This window comes from Ctenocephalides felis, unplaced genomic scaffold, assembly GCF_003426905.1.
Source record: "Ctenocephalides felis isolate EL2017-DRISC unplaced genomic scaffold, ASM342690v1 CF-g0.4_SCAFFOLD_03571, whole genome shotgun sequence".
Taxonomy (NCBI): domain Eukaryota; kingdom Metazoa; phylum Arthropoda; class Insecta; order Siphonaptera; family Pulicidae; genus Ctenocephalides; species Ctenocephalides felis.
The window spans coordinates 1,231,582-1,251,947 of record NW_020539725.1 but is presented as its reverse complement, the minus strand read 5'-3'; the positions used below and the strand labels follow the sequence as shown (position 1 = coordinate 1,251,947).

Genomic DNA, 20,366 nt, shown 5'->3' with positions numbered 1-20,366 from the left:
TTGTAATTTTAAGCAATCTAATTGTAATTATAAGTAATATATATATATATATATATATATATATATATATGTATATGTATATACACAATTTTATTTCTTTTGTGTTTAGCTTATAAGGATGAATTTTTTGTAACCATGTGTGTGAAATACTATTGTTAAAAATAAATGCTTTTTAAAATTCAATTTCTTTTTTTTTTAATTTTGAATTCAAACGTCTATAATATTGGTGCATTTCTATAGTATTTTTTGTACGGTCGACGCGTGCGCACCAAGAGAGAGCAGCTCGAACTAACCCCGGCAAGTTGACAGTTAACGTGGCAACGAAATATGCCCCAAGAGAGCGATCTATATACTCTTCTTTTATCTATGGTAATACCAGTGATTAATTTATTCACTGTACAAGTGCTGCCTCTTTTAGATGGCTGAAAAAATTAAAATGGAGGTAATGTCAAATGGCCTGAGATAGCGATCTATTTATGTTTACTTATCTATGATAACAACTTTCAATAGTTTTTGTCCTAGACAATAATATGATAACTCGCCTGCGGCGCTAGTAGTCCATATATAATCTTTGTACTGAGTATAAGCCATAGACCTTATATACATCCATAGATAAAAGAAGAGTATACATCTTTTAAAAGTGACATATTTTGACTTCGTTAAAATCGCTATGTCATCTGCGCTCTACTCCGCTCTATTTATACACAAAAGTGTTTGATTTTTGCATTTGAACGTACATATTGGTTTGTGTTAGATCATTGTAAAATAATATTGAAATGTCTAGTGCAAATCGAAATCTACAATGGGAAGACGATGACGATGCCTTGAGTCAAGAAGTATTGCGTATGTCCACCGATGAAGTAACTAGCAGGGGACGTCTCTTGGATAATGAAATTAAAATAATGAAGAGTGAGGTTATGCGCATATCTCATGAATTACAAGCACAAAACGAAAAAATAAAAGAAAACACCGAGAAAATCAAAGTAAACAAAACTTTACCATACTTAGTTTCAAATGTTATAGAGTTATTAGATGTAGATCCGCAAGAGGAGGAAGAAGATGGGGCTGTGGTTGATTTGGATTCTCAAAGGAAAGGTAAATGCGCCGTCATTAAGACCTCTACCAGACAGACGTACTTTCTACCTGTTATAGGTTTAGTAGATCCAGAACAATTGAAGCCTGGAGATTTAGTAGGTGTCAACAAAGACTCATATTTAATTTTGGAAACATTACCTGCTGAATATGATGCTCGAGTCAAAGCAATGGAGGTTGATGAGCGGCCTACAGAACAATACTCTGACATTGGTGGCTTAGACAAGCAAATCCAAGAACTAATTGAAGCGGTTGTATTGCCAATGACGCACAAAGAGAAGTTCATAAATTTAGGGATACATCCACCCAAAGGCGTTTTACTTTATGGGCCACCCGGGACAGGAAAAACATTATTGGCTCGTGCATGTGCAGCTCAAACTAAATCTACATTTTTGAAATTGGCGGGGCCACAATTAGTACAAATGTTTATTGGTGATGGTGCAAAGTTAGTTCGTGATGCATTTGCATTGGCAAAAGAAAAATCACCAGCCATAATATTTATTGATGAACTAGATGCTATTGGTACAAAACGTTTTGATTCTGAAAAAGCAGGTGATCGTGAAGTTCAACGTACAATGCTGGAATTATTGAATCAGCTAGATGGCTTCAGTTCTACTGCTGATATAAAAGTAATTGCAGCAACCAATAGAGTTGATATTTTAGATCCAGCATTATTGCGTTCTGGAAGATTAGACCGTAAAATTGAATTTCCTCATCCAAATGAAGAAGCAAGAGCACGTATTATGCAAATTCATTCTCGTAAAATGAATGTGAGTCCTGATGTGAATTTTGAAGAATTGTCACGTTCTACAGATGACTTTAATGGTGCTCAATGTAAGGCAGTTTGTGTAGAAGCTGGTATGATAGCTCTGCGAAGATCAGCAAATTCAGTCACACATGAAGATTTTATGGATGCTATTATGGAAGTTCAAGCTAAAAAGAAAGCTAATCTTAACTATTATGCATAATTAAGATTGTATTAAGTATTCTATGAATATATGTATTTGATTTGAATTTGAAATAGTTTGTTTTATATACATCTTTTGAAATAAAAAGTTTCAGATATGAATCATATAATCGCTTTATTTACTTCAATTACTTCATATAATGTATTGAATAAGTTATGTCCCTTATAACAAGTTTATTTCAAAGAATCCTTTATAATTTAATTTGTACAAATGGAAAAAATGTTCATTGATTAAATTTTTTAATTTACTTTCAAAAACTTCCTTTTTGCTCTTCATGTGGTGGCTATGGCGCCCGCCGAAAGTACACTAAAACTCCAATCATCGCAGTTAATATACTTATTAAGTATAAATCCCAGTTGGACGAAAGCATCTCATCTAAATCAAATACAGAAGATAGAGAATCCTGAAAAAAATATAACAACTAAATGGACAATAAAAATATAATTTTACAATTGTACATGTACACACACACATCGGGGCAATATCACATACACTGAAGATTTGTTGAGTTTTTCACTAAAAAATGCAACCAGACTGGAATAAACATAGTATTTATATTTGTCGTTAAATTTAATCTGACTCTGAAGTTGTTTCGTGTTTTGGGAAAAGCCAGAGTAATATGGATCTTAGTTCAGTCTGGTAGGAGTATATCGAAAAACTCATAATCAGTAATATATCCTGTTTGTAATAAACGTTGTTCATTTTTTCTGTTTTTGAATTTGTTTAGTTAGTACAAGACTTTATAATACATAATATATTATAAGGTCTATGAGTTATTATTGTGTCATCAACATATTTTTTAAAAAACTTTGTTTTCACCCGAAAATCCGACTTGCTAATTTTATGCAATCTCTGAAGTTGTATGTGTGTTAATTTTTTCCTCAAAAATGGCCAAAAAATGAGCCAAAAGTAAATATTGTAGCACTGATTTCAAAGATTTAAAAATCCTATCAGCCAAATAGCTCCTTTAATAAAATAAAACTAAGTAATTGAAAATTGGTGCGTTTATAATGTAACTTTACATGTCTATAGATTTTATAATCCTAAAATATTGGAAATCTACTAAAATTGGGTGTTTAAAAAAAAATCATTGAGTTTGTAATAATGATTGATAATAATGGCGCTTTTAACTTAAAAGTTTTAAGACATAAAAGCAAGTGTTTTTGCACTATAATTAATATAATTGCATATATCATAATCTTTATGGGCACTATAGTGCAGTAAATGGAGAGGAAAAAAGGGTATAACCTCTGAATTTTTTTACTGTGTTCCAAATTGCATGAAATTTTGGAATTAGATTCATCTTAACCTCAAGTTCAAAAGTGAAAACAATTTGGGTTCCGCCACCACCCCCTTGGGGGATTGCGACCCCTTAATAAATAAGTGGACATTGAGCATTTTTAATATTATAGGATATAATTAAAAAATATTTTTTAATACATTTACCTTGCAATAAAATCATTTTCAACCCCGTGAGAATCGTAAAACCCTTCAAACAACGCCTAAATTAAAAAAACACTTAAAAATAAATTTCGGTATGATATAAAAAGAATTACGTATAAAGTAAATAATATTTTATGTTTTCTTTCTTGATTATCAAATTTTTAACCCTTTTTCGACCTTTAAAAACAAGCCCTTGATAAAATATTGTTTGAAAAAAATATTTTGAAATTGAAAGAATATTAAGAAATTCAAAATGATATAAATATTATTTTAGTTTCTCGAAAATAATTACCATATCCATAATTTGTTCAACTCTTAAAACTACCCTTAAATAAAAACAGTTAATATAACAATAGTACCCAGTATAATTTTGTCTAAATTCGTATATTTTGTCTAAACTCGTTGTTCTTGTTACTGCAATTATTAAACTTTCATTTGACTATAGTGATATAAAACTATATTAATTTATTTAACACGTGGACCTTCCAGCCATAAAATACTTTACTATAAGAATAAATCTGCCTGCCAAAATTCTGTACCATGAATATAGATACATTTCATGATCAACATTTTGTAGTTGGTCCCCGAGATATACGCTAAACCAATTAATTCATATTATTTCAAATTTTTTTATTATAAATACACATAAGCACATATGAGCCGTTCAGTGCACACAGTGACTAACTCCGAAAGTCAGAAAGTGGAGAAAAGCGATAAAGTAATGTATATTGCTTTTAAAAATTCCTGTTATAATATAAATTGAAAAATATATTTTAGAACGTATGAATACATATATAGCTTCCATGTAACGGTATATATGATTTATAACTATTAATTGTGAGAAAATAATTATCATTAAAGTTGAAGTTTTGATATGACTTGTGGAGTTAATCAAGTTTTCAACTGGAAAAAGTAATAAAGCTAATTTTTATATATTCGTGTTAAAGCTTTTTCATGATTAGTTGGTATTGGTATTTTGCCTCGAGGCAAGTTACATGAACTTCGATATGTGTAAATAATCGACTTAATCAATAAAAAATAAATTAATTTATGAGTGATTAAAAGTATTTCGAGTGGATTTATTAAACATAATTGGAAACAAACGAACACGTTAACTCGAGTATTTTCTAAAAGCAAATTTTCAAAAATCAATAATCTTTATAATTGAACCAGTTTCCATAAGACTTTAATGGTTTAACATTGAGACCGAGTACTCAAAGTCTGTCTTTAGAATATAATAAAGACTAATATGTACTATATTATTTGAACATTTTGGTCTAACTGATACAAACTTTTTTTTAAAATTCGGATCTTCATTGTAGTCACACTTAAATTGTATATCGTTGGGTTTGAACCTTTCTATTCTAAATTCAGCGCATTTTAAGCCAATTTTCTGGACACCCTGTGATGGTTACTTATCTGTTATTGATTTATTGTTCTAAATAAATAAAAAATAGATAAAAATCTTAGTAAAGCATTCGGCTTAGCTACAATGGCGCTTTTTTCTTAAATGTTTTTATTATATCGTATCAAATATCTGGTAAAATTATGTCTCGATTTTTTTTCGCACGTGACTCAATAATGACAAAATCTTGAGTCAATAGATTAATAATTATTTTCACCGACCAGAAATTTATTTTTAATTAAGTTAGCTCTTATTTCTGTACTTTGAACAAGTTTCAATAAACTTCAGGCAGTTTTAATATTCTTGTTTTTCCGGGTACACGAATTTTAGTATGTTATTTTTTCAAAGTTTGTAACGTCCTCGATGTCTTTTATAAAACTAGATGAATTTTTTTCGAAACCCACAACACCCTACAGTTCTGTGTTCTTATTCGTAATTCATTAATTTGAAACCCGAAATCCAACCCAACCAGAACATATACACTACAGAATGGAGTTAATCAAAATGTCTTCTGAAATAAATGACTTATGGATTCAGTGGTCAAAAAAAAATTTCGTTTCACAGTGGCAATTTTTATTCTTATGGAAAAATATTATAATCATAAAAAGTTATGATTATACCAAGTTCTTTCCCACTAATATCTCAGTTTTTTCAAAAAGTGGAATTAGTCGATGTGTGCACTGAGCGGCTCATATATAAGTCAATAGTTTTGGGCAAAAATGCGATCAGTCTTCGGGTCATAACTCCTTTAATTTCGACTCCATCATAATTTGTAATATATCATTTGAAAGGTTAATAAAAAGGCTACAACTTTTTTCATCATAATTTTTTTCGTAACTCCTCTCATTTTGAAACGGCGAACGGTTAAAAGGCTCGAGAGAGGCTCTGATTGCGTGGCCGCGCACTCTTTAAACAATCGTAACTCTGTCAATTTTTGTGTGTAAGAAAAATAATAATAAACAATAATAAGCCAGAAAGAAACCTTTGATTTTTATCTATATGCTTTTATACGTATCTTTTATTCTTTTTGAGATATAATAAAAATAAGTTCGATTTTTAAAAAAATTGGAAAAAAAAGTTTTTATAAAATCGTGGGTTTTCTGAAAATAGTTTGTACTAAAGTAGTGAATCTGCTAGAATCCATCAAGATGTCTACAGTGAAGTGAATTCTAGATGGAATGTGGATCAATTTGATTCTGGTGGAAATAGCGCTCATTAAACCATATGATTTAAAAGAAAAATACATCGTATATGCTTCTTATTTACATGATAGCTCACTCATTTTACACGCAAAAAACTTGTAACAGCACTCATTTTAAAGCTTATGTATGGAGCACTATAAAACCCACATTCATTTCACCGAAATGCATAAAATGTAAAACCTCGCCACTAGATGGCTTTAAATACAACAATTAAATCTTGAATGAAATAAAAAACGACTTTGCTCACTCAAATCGTGCTTAACATTATTCCTAGAACACTTTATAAAACACCAATTTATTAAGATTTTTATTGACCTTATTTTGTTCATTACATGATTTTCGTTAAAATGTATATTTTAGGAGATATTTGCAAAAAAACGAAGAAAAACGCCAAAAATATATCAATTTTTAGTGGCCAGTAACTTGAAAAGTATTAGTTTTTTTGAAAAACTATAAAAGACACTTTTTTCTTATAATTAGCTCTTCTATCGATTTCCGACGTTATTTTACCCGGGGGGTGGTGGCGGAACCCGAATTGTTTTCACTTTTGAACTTGAGGTTAAGATGAACCTAATTCCAAAATTTCATGCAATTCGGAGCACAGTAAAAAATTCAGACCTTTCAATTTGAAAGGAATCAGTTTCAGATTAGGCTGACAGTTTAAAATTGTATCTAAATTTTTATTTGTTTATTTAATTGCCATTTATTATACATATCAGGAAGTTCATGGAACTTGCTTTATGGCAAAATGCCACTTACACCTTGCACTTTTCTGATATGCTGAATAATCAAAATAAAAAAATTAAGTATGAACAGTAAATCACTATCAAAACACCTTGCACTACATTCGTTGAAGACCATAAAGATTGAGCCTTTTTTTTAAATCTTTCACAAGTACATTTGTAATAGGTATATGCAGGCCCGGTCCTGGGGCCTCAGCGCCCGCATGCAAGATTTGTTCTAGCGCCCCCCCTCCAATAATTTTAACTGTTTTAACATTTATTATTAAAATTATATAAATATTTACGTAAATTCTTTAAATTGATTTTTAACACTTTCCACTCGCGAATTTTCGGCATTCGAGTCGAAGGGGTTAATCATTCTGGATTTAGTACACAAACAATTAAATATAATCTAAACGCTTATAAAATACATTGATTCTAATTTTTTTTAGAAAATCGAAGCGATTTGCGGGTTGACCAAATAGTTTACATTTTCAAGTATTTTTAACATATGTGTAATATTAATATTTGGATTTTGAAACATTTTACTTATTTTATTTTTAAACAGAACACTGTTTTTCATGTTGATTTTTTAAATTTTATTTTAATTTTTTTTTTCATTATTTGTAATATCCAAAATTGTATCGTAAACTTCTTATTGTTATCGTAAAGACCGAATTGTATTCATATTTACTTTCCCATCTGATTCAGAATATCAGATTGTTGTTTTAAAGTTAAATTTTTAACGTATTTTATTAAAAGATGCAAAGAAATTACATATTTCCTTAACTGTATTGAAAACAAAACACAATTATATTTGTATCTGTATTATCTCTGCTTAGTCAATAATTAAAATTAGTACGGACACCAATAGGTATAAAAAAAGCTCAAGATTTTTGTTTCTAGTACATTTTGCTTCCATTTTTCATATTTGCTCCATTTCCACAAATCTAACAACGTATGTCTTCAACGTCCAATTTCATCAGATGCGAAACATTTTCAACAAACACAAAAGTTACTATTCAGTTTCTCGGTCTTAATTTAATAAAGCCATTTTCTATGCACTGACTTCCAATTTTCCATGTTTTTATATTATAATTTGTATCTATTTTTTTTTAACAAGTTTCGTTCAAACTAAATCAGCTCGTAGTTTTTCGTCAATAATGCCCATAATTTGAACTTTCGTAGGTTTGTGCTTACGGGTTTGAACGCTAGACAATTTCTTTTTTGAGTCCACCTTAACTTCAAACATCAAACGAGAAGAATTTAATAAGTACATGAAACAATAAGCAGAATAATAATTTACTAATTTGCAGAGTAATGAATTGTTTCTACTGATATCACATTGCAAACTAAATATGCTTTTTGTGTCTACGTATCCATTAAGTTAGATTGTTTATTATAATCTATTAAGTATTCTAAATTTTATATTAAAAAAAATGTGAATAATATATTATAAATTCTATTTCCGAATCTCGTTTTGGCGCCCCCTAAGGCTTGCGCCCGCATTTTTTGCATGCATTGCATGCAAGGCAGGACCGGCCCTGGGTATATGTATATATATATATATATATATATATATATATATATATATATATATATTAAATTTTTTGTATAATTTTGATGTTGAAATATGTGATATTCAGTTTTCAGGGCAATACATAAATTAAAAAATTTGTATGACTTTAAAACGTTTTTATTTTTTCCATACATTTCGACACATAGTTTTGTGTCATCTTCAGTGGACTCTATTTTGAAGGTACAGATAACATTATTAATTAAAACTAATATATAAGAAGTGATATGGTATGAACTTACATGTAATTGTAATAATCCTAATTATTTCCTAATTGTAATTGTTCACAATGCACAATGAAAACCAATTCTTGTCACTTTAAATGTAACAATAATAAATTTTTTGAATGAGTTATTTTATGAATTTGTAAAATACATCCCGCTATACTGTATTCCGATGCAAGAGTGAAGCCAAATGTGCACAAATGTGCAACCCACGTGTTAGAAGTTAGGTACCGAGCGCACGAACTGATCAGAGAATTTAAGGTTTGACAACGCGCGAGGGTACATAAAGTAAAAAATAAAAAGATGACAATTGTGAGGGTGGACATAGTTGGTAGAATTGAAATAAAATTAACAGAAATAGAAAAATTAACATAAAAATTAATATAATTAAAAAGTCGATAAGATAGGTAATTATTTTAAAGGAATGAATTTCGAGACATTGTTTAAAACTACTTGGTAATTCTCACACAATGAAGAATTATCCAATCTTTTGTTTATGCTGTTTTTGAAAAGATGTATGAAACATGATTCTGAAAAGCGTCTCTGCGATGTATTCGACTCGTGATATAAAATTGTGGCAACATCAAAATTGAAAATATGATTGAAATTTTGTATGTGGTCAGTTATCATTGTTTGATTTTGATTTTTATTTTTGGAGTTGTTATAGTGTTGTCTGAGACGTTTTTTTAGATGTTGTCCAGTTTCGCCAATATAAGTGGCCTCACAATTTGTGCAGTCAATTTTATACACGATGTTAGAAATACGATCTAAACTTGTCTGTGATTTTAAGTTCGAAAATAAGAAGTTAAGAGTCTGATCAATATTGCAAACTAAACGCAAATCCGCGAATTCAAATAGTTTTTTCCAAATAGGAAAGAGATTTTTAATGTAAGGGAGACAAATAGTGCCAACAAACTTATTTTCTTCTTTTTTCTGGGACTCGAGGGAAGGAAGATTATGTTTTGTGTTAAGGACGGAAAGTCTGTTGTTAATTACTGATTTTATAAGGTGTGGAGGATAGCAATTATTTAATAGGGTTCTGTGGATTAGAGATAGGTTAAAAGGCCAAAATTTTTTATCTGACAAGAGAATAGCATGATCAACTAAATTGATAATGGTACCGATTTTCATGTTAGTGGGATGATAAGAATGGAAATTGAGATATCTGCCAGACCACGTTGGTTTCTGGTAAGTTTCTTAGTAAATTGTAATAACTTTCATAATAATTTTGTACACTATTCTTGTCATTTTAAATTCCCTTATTTAGTTTTCCTTTTTACATTTTTACTTTTACTTTAATTTACCGTTTCTTTTATTTATTTACATCATGAATCAAACGACTTTCAACCGCGCGTTCTTCAAAGGAACTGATTATTCTCAAAACAATTACCCCCTAAATAATTCGTTTTACTCGTTTATCAAAAAGCATTACGGTTTTTACATTTTTTCACAATTAAAACACATTACCAAACTGAATACGAAATTAATAACTAACATTAACAAACAGATTTTCTTAATAAGATGCAGAAAAGAAAGTATAATTCCTAAGTTCTATCAATTCATTACAGACAAATTTTCGCACTTACATAGTTCGCTAAAAAACAAATTTTCATCATTAAGCCTCCATATGTTATCCATTGAAATCAAGAATTGTATCTGCAATGTCAATAATTTGAAACTAGCTATTGATAAAACGTACGCTTGGCTCACTCATACTGTCGAAGCGGAGATTCTGCAAAGCTTTTCTGAATACGAATCGACTCGTAACAACAAATTTTTCATTAAATTAAAAAATTCTTATAAAATTAAATTCGATAAATTATTGCAGGCTAAACGCAACCGTTTAAAAATAGTTTTAAATAGTACACTAATTAACAAATGGCTAAAAAATCTTTCCAGCGTCACAATTCCAGATAGATTACTTTACATTTTTGCACTAGGTCCCAACTTTGCTATCCCCAATAATTGTTACAATTTAAATTTTATTAAAGTTTTAAGCAGACTAGAAGCTGGCCTTCATAATATCAAAAATCCTGAAGTAAAATCTAACATTCGTTCCCATTTCTGCAAAAATTTTCTCTCCTATATCAAGTCCTTTAACTCCAAAAAAATGGTTGATTACAAAGATATTTTAAGAGACATAAAACTTTGTAAAAACTTTCTCAAAGATAACCCGAATATTTTAGTAACCAGAGCAGATAAAGGAAATGTCACAGTAATTCTCGACAAAACTAACTACTTAGAACAAATCACTAGTCTAGTTAATGACACTAACGTTTACAGTCCTATCAATAGCGATCCTACAGATCGAATCAACCGCACGTTCCACAAATTCATTAATAATTTAGTTTCTACTAAACAAATCCCACAAGACTTGTCCTTGTCGTTAAAAAACCTACATCCTAACAACCCAAAATTATATGGTCTCCCAAAAATCCACAAAACCAATGTACCTTTTAGACCTATAGTTGCAGATTTGAATTCACCACTAAATAAATTTTCCAAATTTCTGAGCAAACCCCTCTCCATAGTTGCTGTTAATTCTCCTTTCTTTATTAAAAATTCCTTCGAATTTGTCAACAAAATACGTAATACACAAGTGCCCAACAACTCCCTCTTAATAAGCCTAGACGTAGTTTCTCTTTTCACAAATGTCCCACTAGAACTAATTTTAGAGTCAATCACAGATAGATGGGATGAGATTTCTTGCCACACTACCCTTTCCCTCCATTGGTTTCGAGAGTCCATTAAATTCATAGTCGCGAATACTTATTTTGAATTCAATTCACAATTTTATACACAAATTTTTGGTACCCCCATGGGATCGCCTATCTCACCTGCTCTTGCTGAACTCTCTTTACAACATCTCGAAAAAAACGTTTTTAAACTATCTAATGTTGAATTTTTCCTTTACTACAGATATGTTGATGATATAATTACTTGCATTCCTAAAAATAACTTTGATTCTTTACTAAAAAATTTTAACTCCTTTAATAAACACCTAACCTTTACCTTCGAAAAAGAACACAATAGGTCAATTAGCTTTTTAGATGTAAATATCATAAAAACTCCAGATAATAAAATTATTACTAACTGGTACCAGAAACCAACGTGGTCTGGCAGATATCTCAATTTCCATTCTTATCATCCCACTAACATGAAAATCGGTACCATTATCAATTTAGTTGATCATGCTATTCTCTTGTCAGATAAAAAATTTTGGCCTTTTAACCTATCTCTAATCCACAGAACCCTATTAAATAATTGCTATCCTCCACACCTTATAAAATCAGTAATTAACAACAGACTTTCCGTCCTTAACACAAAACATAATCTTCCTTCCCTCGAGTCCCAGAAAAAAGAAGAAAATAAGTTTGTTGGCACTATTTGTCTCCCTTACATTAAAAATCTCTTTCCTATTTGGAAAAAACTATTTGAATTCGCGGATTTGCGTTTAGTTTGCAATATTGATCAGACTCTTAACTTCTTATTTTCGAACTTAAAATCACAGACAAGTTTAGATCGTATTTCTAACATCGTGTATAAAATTGACTGCACAAATTGTGAGGCCACTTATATTGGCGAAACTGGACAACATCTAAAAAAACGTCTCAGACAACACTATAACAACTCCAAAAATAAAAATCAAAATCAAACAATGATAACTGACCACATACAAAATTTCAATCATATTTTCAATTTTGATGTTGCCACAATTTTATATCACGAGTCGAATACATCGCAGAGACGCTTTTCAGAATCATGTTTCATACATCTTTTCAAAAACAGCATAAACAAAAGATTGGATAATTCTTCATTGTGTGAGAATTACCAAGTAGTTTTAAACAATGTCTCGAAATTCATTCCTTTAAAATAATTACCTATCTTATCGACTTTTTAATTATATTAATTTTTATGTTAATTTTTCTTTTTCTGTTAATTTTATTTCAATTCTACCAACTATGTCCACCCTCACAATTGTCATCTTTTTATTTTTTACTTTATGTACCCTCGCGCGTTGTCAAACCTTAAATTCTCTGATCAGTTCGTGCGCTCGGTACCTAACTTCTAACACGTGGGTTGCACATTTGTGCACATTTGGCTTCACTCTTGCATCGGAATACAGTATAGCGGGATGTATTTTACAAATTCATAAAATAACTCATTCAAAAAATTTATTATTGTTACATTTAAAGTGACAAGAATTGGTTTTCATTGTGCATTGTGAACAATTACAATTAGGAAATAATTAGGATTATTACAATTACATGTAAGTTCATACCATATCACTTCTTATATATTAGTTTTAATTAATAATGTTATCTGTACCTTCAAAATAGAGTCCACTGAAGATGACACAAAACTATGTGTCGAAACGTATGGAAAAAATAAAAACGTTTTAAAGTCATACAAATTTTTTAATTGATGTATTGCCCTGAAAACTGAATATCATATATATATATATATATATATATATCTTATCATAAAATCTTATTCATTCGGTTATTCAAAAAGACGAACTTTTTTAAAAACACATTAATTCTCCCAATACCACTACCAACATAAAAAACACCAATCTTATTTACTGCAGCATTCCATACGTTGAAGAATTATATTATTATTTTGCCAAACTTCTGTTAGATGAAAACATTTTAGTATCAGGCTCATCCTTACACTCCTTCAAAAAAAATTTTACGAACATTAAATCTCCTACCCCATCCAAATTCAATACTAACGTAGTATATTCTGTTTCTTGTAACGACTGTGCTTTCCAATATATTGGACAAATCTCACAATATGTACACAAAAGAATGAGACAACATGAACTAAGTGTGGTCCACCATAAACAAAAAAATTTCAAAAGTAGCCTAGTACAGCACTCTATTGAAAATGCCCACTCGTTTAACTTCACTCCAAAGATCTTATATCATGAAAGTTGCATCTTTAAGACATTATTTGCGGAAAGTTGCCTTATTCTTATGAACGTTTCTAATAGTGTTAACATTAGATCAGATCACAGCCTATTACATAATTCTTATTTAAATTTTTAACACTTTTTGACAAACAATTAATATCGACTTCCATTCAAGATCAATAATTTAAGTATTCACATCCAAACATATAAAAACACACACATACATACGCATGACTCAGTTTTTAGTTTATCACCAACAGCCGATCTCATAACATCGAGAGAATAATATTGTTTGGTTTTTAAATAATAATTTTTAAAAAAGACAAAACTCTATATATATTTACAAAATTTACCTATTCGGCTGAAAAAATAACTCATAAATTCAATTTTTGTTAAAATCTTGTTTAGTGAAAAAGTGTTAACGGATATTCAAACATACAGGTAATTAATTCAATTTTGTCATTAACCTTTTCTTTCAAAAATTTTTTATCATTTTTAATATCCTGTTATATAATCCACTCATTTATTTTTGTCATTTTCATTTTGATTATATTATGATTGACAGATGTCCTGAAGATGTTCAGACACCTAGTTCCAAAACGTCGACAGTAAATAAATAAATAAATAAAGAAATAGTGTATTTAAAAAACTTTGTTTGTTTTTTATTACTCTTTGGATTCTTGTTCGAAACTCTACAACTAATATATATATATATATATATATATATATATATATATATATATATAATATATCTTGATATTGTTTGTTTCGACTTTGAAACATTATATGATACGGTTTTTCAGCCACAAGTCGAAAAAATAAAACCAGAACGTAAATATAAATCTTTTTAATACGTTTCGAGCTATTCTGCTAGCTCATCATTCAGCTAAAAAACAAACAGAGTAATAAAACAAAGTAACAAAATAAAATAAAACAGAATTAAAATTATACATACCAAACCAGTTTTGCAAGTTATTAAACATTCAAAAAATGATTTTATGTAAAATTTGACAAACATGAATATTTTGTTCTAAAAACAAAAAAATATGTATATATATATAAACTTGTACCACTTGAAAAATGAAATCAAGTAATCGAAATATATCGAATTCTTATTAACACATTCAGAATTTAAAAAAATGAAAACAGATTCAGCAAACCTTCTCAGGTCAACATTTTGTTCAATATATAAAATAACTGGATTGTTTAGGTCAAATGTGTGTTTAAAATTTTGCATATGGTCTGAAAGCATTGTTTTATATTGATTTTTATTGTTTGAATTATATTTATGTTGAAGCATTCTTTTATATATATACTGTGAACTCTCCCCAATATAGAATTTTTCACAATCATTACAATTCACCTTGTAAACGGAGTCAACAATTCTATTTTGTGGTGTTTTTGATTTTAAAGGAGTATACAAAGAATTTAGAGTATTTTCAAATTTGGAAACTAAAAGAAAACCTTCTTCAGAAAATATCTTTTTTAAAAAATAAGTAAAATTGCCTAAAAATGGTAAGGAAATAATACCTTTATAACGATTTAGAAAAGATGAAGACTTTATTAAACTAGTATCAATAGGTAACGAAAGGTTATTATTATTAATGTTAATTTTATTATTATTTAAATACTGCATACGGTTTTTTATAATATTATTAACTAATTTTAACGGATATGAATTGTCTACAAGAATTTCGCGGATTGAATCTAAACTTTTGTTCCAAAAGATGTAATCACTTAAAAGAATAGCTCTATCAATTAATGAAATAATAATAGAAATTTTGATCGAACGGGAATGAAAGGAAAAATAGTTAATGTAACAACCGGACCAAGTTGGCTTTTGATACCAGTTTGTATAAACTTTGTTATTATTAAATCTAATAATTTTAATATCTAAAAAGCTAATAGAATTGTCAACCTCTTGTTCACAAGTGAACTGCAAATGTTTATTGAAAGAGTTAAAACAATTCAATGTATGGTTCATATAGTTATTATCTAAACATAAAAGAATGTCATCAACATATCTAAAATATATGAAGGGTTGAACAGGAAGTTTAGGCAAAACGGAATTTTCTAGAAGTTGTAAAGTCAAATCAGCCAGAGGGGGACTAACACTAGAGCCCATTGGCAAACCAAAAATCTGTGAATAAAATTTATTTTCAAAACAAAAATAAGTATTACTAAAAATGAATTTTAAAATGTATTTGAACCAAAATAAGTTTATAGAAGTGTGGGGTTGGATATCATTCCAACGATCTGAGATAGCATCTAACGCTAAGTCCCAAGGAACATTAGTAAAAAGCGATATGACATCAAAACTGACAAAAGAAAAATCAGGAGGAATTTGTAAATTATTTAGACGTTTAACTAAATTGAAAGAATTGGAAACATTAAATTCCGACAAAATGGTAACCTTAGAAAGAATAGTGCTAATGTGCTTCGTAAGTTTACTTAAAGGAGTGTTAATATCAGAAACAATAGGTCTTATAGGTAAATCTGGTTTATGAAGACAGTATAATTTAGGAAAATTAGGATGAAAAACTTTAAGGGAATATCCTAATGATTTAGTAATTTGTTTTTTGTCAATTAAATTATTAATAAGTTTTTGTGTCTGTCCATTTAAGTGATCTGTGGGATCGTTGGCCAATTCGCTATAAAAAACTTCATCCTTCAACAAGTTATATGTTTTTGAAAGATAATCTTCCTTATTGAGAACAACAGTGAGATTACCCTTGTCTGCTCTCGTAACAATAATATCAGGATTGTCCTTCAAAAATCTTTTACATAAATTCAAATCTCTTAAAACTTCAAAATTCAAATGAATGAAATTTTTATTTAAATTTTTCTTTATGAAAGATAGAAGGTTCTTACAGCAAACGGATCTAAATTTTGATTCTTTTTCAACATCCTTCAACTTTAAAATACCATTCTCTAAATTACTGAGAATTTTTATAAAATTAAAGTTTGATTTAGATGGAGGAAGAGAAAATTTGGGGCCTAAAGCAAAAATATATTTTAAGTTAGAAGGAATAGGTGTATTTGAAAAATTTTTTAACCACTTATCAATTAATTTTTCTTTTACCAGAGGAACGGAAAATTTGTTATGTTTTTCTAATAATTTATCGAATTTTTTAATATGTAACCGTTTAAGATTCAAAAAAATTCTGTCATACTTGATTTTTTCTAACTCAAAAAAATTATTCAAAATAAAGGGTTCAACTATAAAATGCAAACATGATGAGCTAGCAGAATAGCTCGAAACGTATTAAAAAGATTTATATTTACGTTCTGGTTTTATTTTTTCGACTTGTGGCTGAAAAACCGTATCATATATATTAGGGTGGTCCTTAAAATGGTCATTTTCGAATTTCCTTGCTCCCAGGGGCTCAAATGGTTCCAAATAGATAAAAAACAATTCTCTGAAAGTTTTAGCTCTTAATATTAACGTTTAGATAGAGCGCAATTCAATCAAAGTTTGTATGGAAAGAGCATGGAAAAAAATTTGAAAATTAAAAAACTATGTTTTAGGTGTAACTTAGCGACAAATGAATGAGTTTTATTAATTTATTTGTTCGCTAAGTTACATCTAAAAAACATTTTTAAAATTTTTGAAAATTTTTCCATGCTATTTCCATACAAAACTTTGATTGAATTGCGCTCTATCTAAATGTTAATATTAAGAGCTAAAACTTTCAGAAAATTGTTTTTTATCTATTTGGAACCATTTGAGCCCCTGGGAGCAAGGAAATTCGAAAATGACCATTTTAAGGACCACCCTAATATATATATGTATATATATATATATATATATATATATATATAAACCTCGTGTTACGTTGTTGGTTCGCTCATCGTGTGCATATATATCAAACTTAGGTTATAGGAAATTTTGAAAAGTAAATTTAAAATATAAATATATAATTTTTATAAATTTCCATAAATTTTGACAGAAATTTACTAAAAAAAGACAAAACCCTAAAATGACAAATGTCAATATTTATGGAAACCGAGAAAAAACGATTTATGATTTTTGAAAAAAAAAAATTATAATTCAAAAAATATATTATTTTTACTAATTGAAAAAGGAACAGATATATTATAATATATCCACCAACAGTTATATCCAAATTAGGCAAAATGCTATATTCATAATTTTAGTTGTAAACTAAAAAAACGTGAAATGTCATTTGTCAATAATTATGGAAAGTATTAAATGAATATACTAAATTATTCGAATAAATTTAAAATCGGATACTAAAACGCAATGTACTCCTTTATTCAAATCTTTAATTATTTCATTTTATTTATTATTTAAGTTTAAAAAACACTTTAATCAATAGTATTTAATCCATCATATTCAAATTTTAATCCGAATTTTATTTATTTTTGGATTGATACGAATTTTTTATAACAAAAGTTTTGAAATGTTGGTTGTCAAACGGATACAAATTTCAATCAGGAGGATTGAATATATATATATATATATATATATATATATATATATTTTGAAGTATGTGAGTTTAGTGTTGATATATATTTTGATGAGTTATTTAGAATCGGGCAGTAATACCAAGTAAAACAAACTAAAGTAGTTTTGAAATATTTTATTTATCCATACGTTTCGGTCTTCATCGAGACCGTCATTCAGTGGAAAAACTAAAAGATTTTATATGATGTAGGAGGAAAATAATATAAAGTTATAGAACTTATATATAAATACTTACAGAAATTAATTATACAAAAATACACTACACTATTACACTGTGATAAACCAAGCTATTAATAACTGGAACATTTAAACTAATTATTTTTTTTGACAATTTTTTTGGTTACATTCTAGTGAGTACAGATTGACTAAATAATAAAATAATAAAATACACGCTTCATTCAGATATGGTGGTGTTTTGGAAATAGTCAAGTATTATTTTATAGTCAAAGCGAATTGTTGTCCAATCTTTTGATTTTGAAAAACAGAATGAAGCGTGTATTATATTATTTTATTATTTTACAAAAAAACATATGTTTGCCAGTTTTTTTACACTTTCGCAAAATTTGTAAACACAATTCATTCAGTTTTTAGACGTTAGTCAATCTGTACTCACTAGAATGTAACCAAAAAAATTGTCAAAAAAAAATAATTAGTTTAAATGTTCCAGTTATTAATAGCTTGGTTTATAACAGTGTAATAGTGTAGTGTATTTTTGTATAATTAATTTATGTAAGTATTGTATATAAGTTCAGTATTTAATTATATATATATAATTATATTAATTATATATATAATTATATATATATATATATATATATATATATATATATATATAATAAAATTGTTTCTTGGGCATCCATCCAGTAATTAAAAAACAGTTTTAATGAAAAATGTTTTTATTTATAGAGAACATACGTTTCGGGTCTGGATTTGACCCATCTTCAGTGCTAAAATTAAATAATTCAGGGTTACAAATTAAAAACAATATAAAAAAAATACATAATTAACAGACAAAAATAAGTAAAACAGTGTATATGAAAAGTATATATGAAAAACAACCATAAAATAAACAATGTAAAGAAACTCACCATACAAATAAACTTTGAAAAACAACACAAAAACACAAAATTGCACGAAAAATAAATAAAAGTGAAATAAAAAATTGATGAAACGTCGAGTTATGAAAATTTTTAAAAAAAATTGTAAAATTAAAATGAATGATATATTTTATTATAAAAAAGCTTATTCCAAACGAACATGTTGTTAGTTTGGAAGTTGTATTACGAGTGTGTACGAGAGTAAAATGTGTGCGAACGTGTTTGCGGAAAATACTGGAAACTGTATCGTCATTGGTGAGAGAACGGGATAGAGAGAATTTTGGTGGTTCCATATTACGAAGATTTTCTCAACGATCATGCGCAGTAGGAACATAGTAAAAAATTTATACATGTGCAAGACATCCATAATCAAATCCCAAAAATATGTGAATGAAGAGAAAATTATTAGGAAAAAGTATAGATATTAACAGAAAAACGATAATAGTTATGGAACGATAAAAGTTACATAAAAAATTATAACATAACATATATATGTATATATAAACGCAAAACAATAAATGTAATATATGTATACACATACATATACACATATATGCATACACAAAAGAATATGTAGAATACATAAAAGAAATGTTAGGATGTATTGAGCATATTGAAAAAATTATTTGAAGCATCGCGGTAAATATTGCAAAGAGAAGCCGAATCAAATCGTTTGTTAATAGAAGGTAATATTTGTATGAAAATACTCTCAGCGAACTTCCTGCGTAAAATGTTAGATTCACGATGAATAACTCTTGGATTGGTGAAATTAAAAGAATGTTTAAATTTGGAGACATGCTCGGTGATCATGGTTTTATTTTGTTTTCTGTTCAAACTATTAAGTTCGTGTTGGCGCATTCTTTTTGAGAGAAATTGTGAAGTTTCTCCAACATAACAGCTTGAACAATCATTACAATCAATGACATATACGATGTTTGAAGTGCGGGAAATAGGGGTAGGAGTTTTTAAATTAGTGTATAAGTCTGAGAGAGTGTGTCCAGTCGAACACACTAGCTTCAGACCAACGGATGAAAAAAGTTTTTTCCATGAGTGGAAAAGGCAGTCAATGTACGGTAATGAGATGAAGGAATTGAGAGATAGTGAATTTTCAGGAGGCTTCACAAGGTTTTGTGAAATGATACTATTTTGTTGTGATTGGGAGGTAAATGAGGAAGCTGTACGGAATTTATTACGAAGAAAGGGTAATCTATTATTTATTACTGAGCGTAAAAG

The 20,366-nt window shown here is 28.6% G+C and overlaps 2 protein-coding genes across 3 annotated transcripts in view; one reads left to right on the top strand and one right to left on the bottom strand.

Moving 5' to 3' along the window:
* Positions 1–643: 643 nt before the first annotated feature.
* On the top strand, positions 644–2,113 carry LOC113386797 (26S proteasome regulatory subunit 6A-B). 2 transcript variants are annotated; one of them, XM_026624553.1, is made up of 2 exons: positions 644–1,095; positions 1,153–2,113. In XM_026624553.1, exons 1-2 carry the CDS (start codon positions 777–779, stop codon positions 2,058–2,060), a joined length of 1,227 nt encoding a protein of 408 aa, XP_026480338.1. In that variant the 5' UTR covers positions 644–776; the 3' UTR covers positions 2,061–2,113. The 2 variants fall into 2 exon arrangements, with proteins under 2 accessions (XP_026480338.1, XP_026480337.1); XM_026624552.1 differs by having other exon boundaries at positions 644–2,113.
* Positions 2,114–2,176: 63 nt separating this feature from the next.
* Positions 2,177–20,366, bottom strand: part of LOC113386796 (protein sel-1 homolog 1) — a 225,599-nt gene continuing 207,409 nt past the window's right edge. Inside the window, exon 13 of the mRNA XM_026624551.1 lies at positions 2,177–2,463. Coding sequence (XP_026480336.1) covers positions 2,344–2,463 — 120 coding nt within the window. The 3' untranslated portion in view covers positions 2,177–2,343. The remainder of the gene's footprint in view (positions 2,464–20,366) is intronic.

What these genes read in the sequence shown, in the direction of transcription:
- LOC113386797 (XM_026624552.1), top strand. Translation starts at nt 777, where the DNA reads ATGTCTAGTGCAAATCGAAATCTACAATGGGAAGACGATGACGATGCC.